The sequence below is a fragment of the Rhinolophus sinicus genome, chromosome 13 (assembly GCF_057876585.1).
Source record: "Rhinolophus sinicus isolate RSI-liver-muscle chromosome 13, RSI-T2T, whole genome shotgun sequence".
Lineage (NCBI taxonomy): Eukaryota > Metazoa > Chordata > Mammalia > Chiroptera > Rhinolophidae > Rhinolophus > Rhinolophus sinicus.
This window is the reverse complement of record NC_142513.1, coordinates 17756232-17766233: the sequence shown is the minus strand read 5'-3', so window position 1 is coordinate 17766233 and position 10002 is coordinate 17756232. Positions and strand designations below refer to the sequence as shown.

General features: G+C 53.6%; 1 protein-coding gene across 3 annotated transcripts in view; it reads right to left on the bottom strand.

Moving 5' to 3' along the window:
- Positions 1-498: 498 nt before the first annotated feature.
- KIAA1755 (KIAA1755 ortholog) overlaps positions 499-10002 on the bottom strand; it is a 37007-nt gene continuing 27503 nt past the window's right edge. For all 3 annotated transcript variants that reach the window (XM_088789131.1, XM_074317328.2, XM_019750244.3), the window contains 4 exons: positions 9053-9191; positions 7676-7798; positions 6921-7142; positions 499-3083 (listed from right to left, as the gene is read on the bottom strand). In XM_088789131.1, coding sequence (XP_088645257.1) covers positions 2382-3083; positions 6921-7142; positions 7676-7798; positions 9053-9191 — 1186 coding nt within the window. In that variant the 3' untranslated portion in view covers positions 499-2381. The remainder of the gene's footprint in view (positions 3084-6920; positions 7143-7675; positions 7799-9052; positions 9192-10002) is intronic.

Sequence of the window (10002 nt, the reverse complement as noted above, 5' to 3'; positions counted from 1 at the left end):
ACTTTACGGGGGAGGGAAATAAGGCACAGAGAGGTAGCATAACTTGGCCAAGGACTCACACCTTGTGAGTGGTGGGACCTAGGCAGGAACTCAATCCATCCAATTCTTGCTGTGTGACTGACCACTGGACAGCACTGCCTCGTGTGCTACAGGAGACCAGACATGAGTGCTGCCCAAAGGACCAAGACCAAGCCCTGGGTACAGGGCAGTGGCCAGGCACAGCAGTACTGCTGTGGGATAAAGCCCGTGGCCACTGAAGACCCAGCAATCAGCCCAGGCTTGTCCAAGTGTGAGCCAGAAGCTTCCATCGTATCCAGCCCCAGCTCTGCCACTTGCTGCTTGACACTGGGCAAGGCACAACTAAACTTAGTTCTTAGTCTCAGCTTCCTCCTCATTAAAAAGGGGTGAAATTAGTATTGGCTTCATAAGACTGTTGTGAAAAATTCAATGAGCATTTAAAGGGCTTGGCATCAAGCTAGGCACAAAGAAAACACAGAATAAATGTTAACTATTAGTGTTGTTGTTATTCATTATTTTCATGTTATTATTCATTATTATATTTCATTTCTGCACCCCCTTTCCCCCCAGAGGCTGCTGTGAGTAGACAGAGGGACACCCAAGATGGCTTTGGAGACCCCTCCCTCTCAAGGATTCTTGGACCATCCATCCCCCTCCTCATCCCTCACAGTAGCTATAGTCTCTCTGAAGTCAGTTTCCATCCTTGCACCCCAGGTACCCTGGCTCCCTGCCTGTGGTCCCCACTGGCTGGATGCTGTTGCTATAGCAACAGCATTTTTAGAGCTTTAGGCCCCCCTCTGAGGCTACAGGCATGGATGGAGATGGGCTGATTAAACTCTCCTGCTTTCTCAGGCCTGTCTGGATGGAAGGCGGGAGAGTGGATGCGAGAATCAGAGCTGACTTGGGAGGTGGGGGCCAGCTCAGACTCCAGCCCCAAGTGTTTCCAGACAGCAGCCCCCACCTCTCTGTGTCACATGGCAAACACCTGAACAGTTGGTTACAAATGCACATTCCAGGCACTGCTGGCCCCAAGGGTCTGATTTTAATTATCTGGGGTGGGATCCCCCCCGGAAGCTGCCTTAGATCAGCTCTGCTACTGGTTCTGAGGCAGACAGGCCCAGACCAAAATTGATGAAATCTGGAGTCTTGGAAGATTCCTGAAGCCATTTTGGGCATTAAGGTTTGTGTGGCTCTCTCTGCTGACATGACTCCTGAGAAGTCCCGTTTGTCCTCCTCGGCCTGCTCCAGTCCTGCCTCCCTCTCCTTCCACAGCCTCATCTGTGGGAGGACATGTGCCCCACCCTTTCCCCGGAGAAAGGAAAATTCCAGGGCTAGGCTGCCAGAAGGCCATGTTGGCAATGCATCCCAAGGCAGAGACAGGGCACACACTCTCTCGGGATAATGACATTCAGGGGAGGTGCTAGCAGGGGTTACTCTGGGCAGGGTGAAACGCTCTGTGTCTTCTAGATTCTCTGAGATCAGAAATGTAAGGGCCTCTGCCCACTGTCCCCAGCTTCCCGCACCACCTGTCGGAAAGGACAGGGCTCCGTACCCTTGTCTGGCCCGTTCCACCAGCAGAACCCGTCTCTGGGCACCAGAGGCTGTGCCTAAAGAGAGGGGGGAAATGGATGGCAGAGTCTGAGGAGATGTGGTAGGGAGGGAAGACAGAGAACACCAGCAGACTGAGGGTTCTCTCTGGAGTGCAAGAACAAGACTAGGGGTTCCTTGAATTTAGAATGATGGCCCATGGTAGCTGGAGTTGCTGAGTGAGAGAGTAGAGATGCAGAAGACATTTTCTTGTCCTTCCCTGGGCACTAACTGGCCTCCAGCAGGTGAATATCTTTGCCTGGGGCCAGTGGTGCCATTGGATGAATAAACAGCTTGGGGTGATCTGCTTGAAAACATCCCCTTTATTCCTTTCATAGGTTCACCTCCCTGCTCCTCCCCCAGTGCTTCCTGGAATCAATGTCAAGTACACGTGCACTGGGATCTTTGTCTTGGGGTCTGTTTCCATAGGACCCTGAGACCAGAAGCCATTCCCGAATCTCCCACCTGTGGTTCTGTATGAGGGCAACTATGCCCCTTGTGTCCCAAAGGGGAAGCTGTGTACCCCTGAACTCCAGCTGGGCATGTGGCCTGCCTAAGGCTGAGACCTCAGGAGGGGTGTGTACCTGGGGCTGATGGAGCCAACCCCACGCTTCACGGCACCCTGTCTTGACCTCCACTCTCTCTATTCTCACTGTGAGGGTTGGGTCTTCCCAGAGTTTCCTGGTGCGGTTCTTGTCGCCTTAGCACAGGCCAAGCACACGCTGAGTGCTCAGACCATGTTCTGATGGGCTGTGTGTGTGTGGGGGGGCTCCCAGCTAGAGGGAAGCAGGGGGACTTGTCTGGGGTGAGTCCTCCAAAGAAGTCTGTGAGTCTGTCCCCTCAGAGGAGGAGCTGCCCCCCATGGGACGGGGCATCTGACTCTTCCTGGGGAGCCGGTGCCGGGAGAAGAGGGTGGTGAGAAAACGCTCAGGGGCAGGATCAAGGGACTCATGGGGGTCCTTGCCTTCATCAGCCTCTATGGCCTGGCCAACATCCTGGGGCAGAGGGCCTGCCTGGAAATTTCTGTTCTGTCCCATTCTGGGAGCCCGACGAGGCCACCGGGATTTTGGAGAATGATTCAAGCCCAGTGAGTCCTGGAGGGGCCAGTCCTGCCTTTCCTTGGATGTGACTTCTCCATTCAGACCCTGGCCCTTGGTGGCTAGCCCTCGTAGTTCCGGGTGTGCTGAGTGGGCAGTGGGACCCGCTGGGCACGGACAGTGTGCCAATGCCTTCTTCAGGAGGCTTTGGATCTCCCCGTATCTCACCCGGGCCTCCTCCCACAGGTCCTGGCCCAGGCCTTCCCGGCTTAGGGATGCCGCCTGCAACCCCATGGCCGTGAGCTTCTCTGCAGGGAACTCGGATGCCAGGCGCTGCAGGTAGCGGTGGAGGCGACGCTGGTCCCCAGGGCTGGCCCTCTGCACCTTGCCCAGCCGGAGCTGGGTCATCAGGTCCTGACAATCCATGTGAAACCAGGTCATCTGGGAGATGAGAGAGGGAGGTGGGATTCAAGTCAGGAGCGGGACTATGGGGGCTCCATGAGGTCAGGATGTACTTCTCTGAGCAGAGCGAGAACGCGAAGAATGAGTATTGCTGGATTGAATTAATAATGTGCCCCCCAAAATGATAGGGCCCCCCTCAGGGGGCCATGACATTATCTGCTGTCAGTGATGACAGTGGTTTCCCGTTCTTCCCCAGGGCACACACACCTGCCACCAGGAAATGGTCCCCAGCACCCTTGGGAACTTCGGGCACAGTCAAACACACCTAGGGGCCAGCAAGGCCTTACGACTCTCTGGGGCTCCGTTTCTCCTTTTGAACAATGGGAGGTGGTAGAGAGGAACATGAAAAGCTTTTTGAGAGCTGCCCATTTGGATTCTCAGATTGCATTAACCCCTTAAGAATGGTACTGAGGGAGGAGTCTGGTTAATATTTATGGAGCACTGCCTGTCTGCCAGGCTTTGTGCATCTCACGTCGGATCACGCTGAGCTATACCAGCCGCCCACTTGACAGAGGAAGAAACTGAGATGTGAAATCCTTTGCCCAGGTCACACTGCACGTCAGAGAGGAGCAGGGATTTGAACTCAGAGAGTATCTTCCAAGCAGCTCCTTGCACAGGAGAAAGTGACCCAGGTAGGGCCAGGTCCTTGCTGCCACCAGCCAACCCAAGCCCAGCGGCCCCCTCACACCAGCCCTTCAGCCCCATTTTGGGATTCTGCCTGTCCCCACTTCACCCACAAAATGTCTGCAGGCTGCAAAGCAGCCGACATGTTCCCAGCAGCTCGTGAAAAACATAATCTTTCTCTCCCTTAATTTAGAAGCCGACAGCGAGCTGTTAGGCTGTGGGGGATTGGAGAACCATTTTCTCTGAGGAAACCATCTTTCCATGGATTAAGGGAACTTGTCTTTAGATAAATGGCTTCATATTCACGGAAGCACACGGAGCTCATGGCTGGGAAAGGGCTCCATAAATCTCCGTTAGCGGCACAATCGTGTTATTATTATTTAGTGCCAAAGCTGCTGCACACACGCTCTCCATCCAGGGCTGAGCAGGGCACTGGGCTGGCCTGTCCATTCGTCTAGGACTCCATCCTCAAGCCTGAGCTGGAACCCTTGTTGTATGGGTTAAAATTCAGGACCAGAGAGGAGAGAAGGCCTGCCCATGTCAAACAGGGAGAGGTGGCCACAGTGGAACTGAAGGTCAGGGCTGCCACCTCCTGTATGATTTCTAGGTCTAGGTGGGACTCCACCTTCCCACATGTACTCCCAGCCTTCCTTCCTCTGCCTGATTCCTCACCTTTCTTCCAGCCACCTGGCCAGGCATCCACAGTCCTGTCCCTCTGAGTGCTGGCCCTGCGCTGGGCGCTGCACACAGGACCAGGACCCAGTCAGACCCAGTTGCTGCCTTAGGAGCTCACCTCACAGGAGACAAGCAAGTGATGAAGCAACAGGATAATTCCAGATCACCAAGGGACCCATGAAGGGTTAAGCACAGGGTGATAAGAAGGAAGGGGGGGCAGGTGGTCAGGAAGGGCCTCTGTGAGGAGGAGACATGTAAGCTGAGCGCTGAAGAAACACAAGAGGCCAGGTGGTCGAGGGGAAGAGCATTCCAGGCTGAGGGAACAGCAAGTGCTAAGGCCTCAGAGCTGGAGCAAATTTGGCTTCCCCAGGGAAGACCAATGAGGCTGAAATTGGCTAAAATTGATGAGCAAGGGAGAAGCTTCCAGATACCTTTCAACCATGAGGCATTTACTGCTACTAATTATAATAATATTGGTGTTAAAAACACAAATTCTAAATTTGAGCAAAGCCTGAGCAGGGGTAGTTACTTACATTTAATTCAATTCTCTTGGCAATTTAATTCTACCCAGCAAGGCTGGCACGAGAGCCAGGTGATCTGGGTTTGAATCTCATCTCTGCCCCTTCTTAGCTGTGTGACCCCAGATGAGTAATTTGACCTCTCTGTGTTTCCTGTGCACAAAAGGAGCATAATAATAGTAGCTGCCTCGTTGGGTTAGTGTGACAATAAAACAATGTGTGAAATGACTGAAACAGGGCACTTAATAAGAAGGACGGAAGCATTGGTTACCACTGTTATCATCATCATCGTCATCGTCACTGTTATTGACGAGGAGCTGAACCCCAGAGCAGCGAGACTGTCTCTGAGGTCACACAGCTCATGCAGGCGCAAACTGCCTCGCTCCCTAACTACTGGACAGCTGGGAGCGGGGAGGTCCCTTTGCTGTCAAGACCCACATCTGCCTCCCTTGCCTGCTGCCCCAGGGAGACAGAGAGTGGCCTGTGCTCCCAGTGCCCCAGGAGTGATTGACTAGAGTCCCTCCCACTGTCCTCCGAAGCATCCTGTGTTCTCTGTCCCCTGTGTGCTGGGCTCGCCTGACAGCTAGGGGGCTGGGGTCAAGCTCTTCCCATGCTCTGTCCTGGGTGGAAGTATGAGGGGCAGCTGAGGGCACTGGAACCAGGCCAGAGAGGTGGGTTCTTGTTTCAGCTGGGTCACAGCTCTTTCAGGCTGCTCACCTGTCCCCATAGGCCTCCATTTCTCCATCAGAAAAGTGAGGAGTTTAGGAAGGATTTAGGAGGGGTAGGAGATTTAGGAGGGGTGGGGGGCTCTTCTGTCAAATCCTGCTTGATCATCCACCCTCTGGGGAACCTTGAGCAAGCCACTTTCCTCTTTGGGCCTCAGTTTCCTCATCTGTAAAATGGAAACAATGTTGGTACCTCCTCCCCCATAAAGATATGGTGAGAATTCCATCAGGTAAGGTTTGTGAAGCACTTATAGGAGAGTCTGTCGTGTAAAAAGTCAACATGTAGGCTACCCTCAGAGTAATGACCTAATTGTCATCATCAGCATGCTTGCTTGGACGTGACTAATTGGTTGCCACTTCCCCACCTCCCTTCCCACCTTTGGAGAAGAACATAGGGCATGTTATAGGGCATGGATACATCTGTGTTCAAATTCCAGCTCTTCTTTTCTCCAGCTGTGTGACTTTAGGCAAAGCCCTTCCCCTCTTTGGGCCTCTGTTTCCTCATCTGTAAAATGGGCTGATAAACCTTCACACATTGGGTTGCCAAGAGATGATAAATGCAAAGTAATGGAGTTTCTTTTGCCTCCCACCCCAATACTCTGTGCTTGCCCCAGACCCCCACCCCACCACAGTAGCCCTCTGCTCCCCTCCACCCTTCTTGCCAAACTCTGGGGTCCTGGCTACGACTGAAACCTCTGCTCTGAGCAAGCTCAGAACAGCCTCTGGGCCCAACCTCAGCCAACTGTCCCCTCCTTCCCCTGCTGGCGCCATCTGTGCAGGCAAGGTGAGGCATGGAAAAGAGCACTGTAATGGTGCCATGGGCTTGCTGTGTGACCTCGGCTAAGTGACAGCCCTTCTCTGATCCTGTTTTTCCAAACCTGGAGTGAGACAAGATCAAGGTTCTTAGCCTAGTCTTGACACCTGGAGTTGCCTGCAGAGATCTATGCATGGCGAGAAAGCCTATGTTTTTGAGTGGATTCTGAGAAATACCTCAGCTCCTTCCCCTAATTCCAACATTTAAGAAGCATCTGAGGGTGGCCTGGTGTAGTGGGACAAACTAGGGTCAGGGATCAGCCTGACCTGGTTTAGGAGAGTGACTTAACCTCTCCAACTTTGTTTCCCTCCTGGAAAATGCAGGTAATGCTTTCCCCACCCCAGCAGGACTATGGAATGAAGCATGCGAGGACCCTCGCGCTATGTCTGGGCTGCGCCCTGCCCCCACCCTACGGCTCAGCTGGAGCGGGTGGTCTGTACAGGCAGACAACAAGGCTCACCTTTTTGCAGAAGTGGTACAGGTGGAGCAGAGTCTCCAGGTCTGTGCGTTGCCGCTCAATGGCCATGTAGAAGTGGGTCAGCTTAGCCTGGAAGGCCCGCTGTGTGGAAGCAAAGGCTGCCAATTCCGGGAACTCTGTTCCTTCTGCCTCACCGGCCCCTCTGGCTGCAGCTCCCAGTTGGGCTGCCTGCTTGGACAGCTCCAGGCCTCGGCGGTACTGGGCCTGAGTGGGAGAGGAAGGGGGTCCACTCAGCTCCCACCTTGGCTGAGGCCTGCTTCAGGGTCAGGAACCTCCACTGCCCCACTGCTAAATTATGAGCCTTCCTGAGCCTCAATTTCCTCATCTACACAATGGGGATAGGCCTTTGCTGAGGCAGCTCACTTGGCCTAGCTGGGACTCTGCTTAGCATCACCTCTTTCTGGAAAACTTCCCTGACCCCAAAATCTTTGTGTCCCCACAGTTCTAACTTTTCTGTCTGTTTCCCCATTTGTCCTCTACCTCCATCCCCCACTGGCCTTGGGAGTTCCATGAGGGATTCCGAGGTAGGTTAGGTTGTCTTTGGACTTGGTGGTCCCTGAAGACTTCCTGGAAGAGACAGCATCTATGCTGAACCTTTTGTGATCCAAGCTGGTCTCCTCACTGTCTCTGGAAGTTTTCTGCACTTTTCCATCTCCACATCGTAGCCCTAGCAGTGCCACCCACTCCACTACCCTCTCCATCTGCTCCCGTCCTGCTCCTCAATTTTAGGAACGCACTGCAGCCTGAAGAAAGAAGTCCTCAAACTCGGCATGGGCTTTCTCCACTGTCTCCAAGCTTCTGTCCTTGGGGGTCAGTGCTTGCAGACACCGGCTTCCTTCCTGCTCCATCCAGCTGCTGACCTGGGGCAGGGGAGGGAGGTTTGGACTTGAGGGGCTGTTGGGGAGCTGTCCCTTGGCCAGCTCCCTGACGTCCTTGGAGGCTGAGGTCTTCTTGTCCTCAATCACTCAGTGGCTGGGTCTGTGCCCATCGGCCTAGAGTGAAACCCTCCCAGTCTGAGAAAGAAAAAAGACAACTTGGGGAGGGGGAGTGCATTGTCATATCCTACAAATATCCGAAGGGGAAAGGGCTCTCTGAGTGGGACTCCAGAGCATCTGGCCTGGCCAGTGCCCTGCACATAGCAGGCCCTCAGGGCACACTTGTTTGAATGAAGTCACAGGGTGGCAAATTTCAGCTCACTCTAACCACTCGGTGCTGCCCAATCATAAAAGGGGCAGCCTCAAGAGTGATGAGCTCCCCATCCCTGGGGGCACATAAACAGTGCTGGAAAAGAGGCTGCCTGCTGTAGAAGAAGGTGCTTGGGCCTGCTATGAACTCTCTGTGTGAACTGGGCAAGGCACTTCCCCTTCCTGGGTCTCCATTATTCAGCGGCAAAATGAGGCAGACACGAGGATTTAATGAGGGAAAGAGGGGGTAACATGGCTCTTGACGCCATGAGCAGAAGGCCCCTTCTGGGGTATCTTCAAGAGTGTGCATTCACTCACTTTAACCTCACAAAGCTCAGCGTGGCAGGCACTAAGATGACCCCTATTTAACAGGAAACCTAGGCAATGAATAGTTAAGTAACTTGTCTAGGGTCACACAGCCAGTCAGTGTCAGAGCCAGGAGTGGAACCCAGGCCATCGGGCTGTGGAGCACAGCTCCATCCCAGAGCATGGAGGGATATGGTTTTAGGCACTGGTAGTTGGATGGGCTCCAGGATCAGATCCCCAGGTGTGCAACCATGGGCAGGTGACATACGTCTCCCAGCCTCAGTTTCCTCATCTATGAGAGGGGGACATCCCGGCACTGTCTCCACATTATTGGTAAGTGATGAGGTTGGAAGAAGATGATGTGTGCAAAAGCTCTGGCCCAGGGCTTGGCACACAGTTGGTGCTCAGTAAGTGCAGCTTTTGGGGTTAGGTCTTCTCCCATGTAGCACTCACTGAGTGCCACATCATGTGCCATGTCCCAAGGATGCCTGCCTTGCCCTCAAAGAACGGCCAGCCTGTCCTTACACCAGAACAAATGCTTGGCCAGGCCTGGAGCAGGGCATTCCCTGTGGTGGGCTGCCAGGCAGAAGCTCCCACATCCCCCAGGCCAGGCTCCCCTTTCACCTGGTGAATGGCAGCTTCCAGGCGGCCCAGGCGGACACGGAGCTCCAGCCTCCCCAGGAGGTGGTTGGATGTGGTGACCAGGACGTGCAGCTGCTCATCCATGAGGCTATAGAGGGCGGCAGCTTCAGCCAGATGGCTCCTGGGAGGCAAAAAAGAGTAGAGAAGGCCCAAGATGCACCCCAGCCCCCATACCCCTGCCCAGCATCAGCCTGTCCCCGCAACTCCCAGTGATTTTGTGGTCCCAGCCTGGGGTATTCCAGCTACTGACTTGCTGTGTGACCTTGAGCAGGTCTCTATACCTTTCTGGGCCTCAACCTGGGATTTCCTTGAGATTGGGAGGACCAGAGGACACAGCAGGAAAACAAATGACCTTCCCCTTACCTAGGCAGGTGTGAACCAAGCTGGATAGATCTGGATTCAAATCCCAGGCTCACTACCTTCTAATCATGGGACCTTGTACACATTTTTCAATCTCTCTGTGCCTCTGTTTTTCACCTCTCAAAGGTGGAGCTAACAGAACCCACTTGACAGGGTGCTTGCAAGGGTGAAATGACCTAATGCCCTAGCCCTCAGTCCTGGCTGCACATTAGAACACCCTCTGGGAGCTTTAAAAATCTTGATGCCCAGGCCCATCCTAGGCTAAATGAGTCAGTTCTGAGTACAGGCTGGACACCAGTGCTTTCTAAACATCTTCATGAGGTGCCGGGGGCATCCAGGGCTGAGAACCAGTCCTCACACATTCAAAACACTTAACACAGGGCCCAGCACAGTGTTTGCTAGTGCTTGTTATTTCTACTGCAGTGATAAAGAGTAGCTGTAACAACTCCCCACCTGGCCTCCATTTTACAGATGGGAAAACTGAGTTCCAGAGAGAGGATCTGACTCTTAAGCATGGCAGTCTGAATTGGAACCCAGTCCAGGGCTTTTTCTGCACATAATTTTTTAAAATG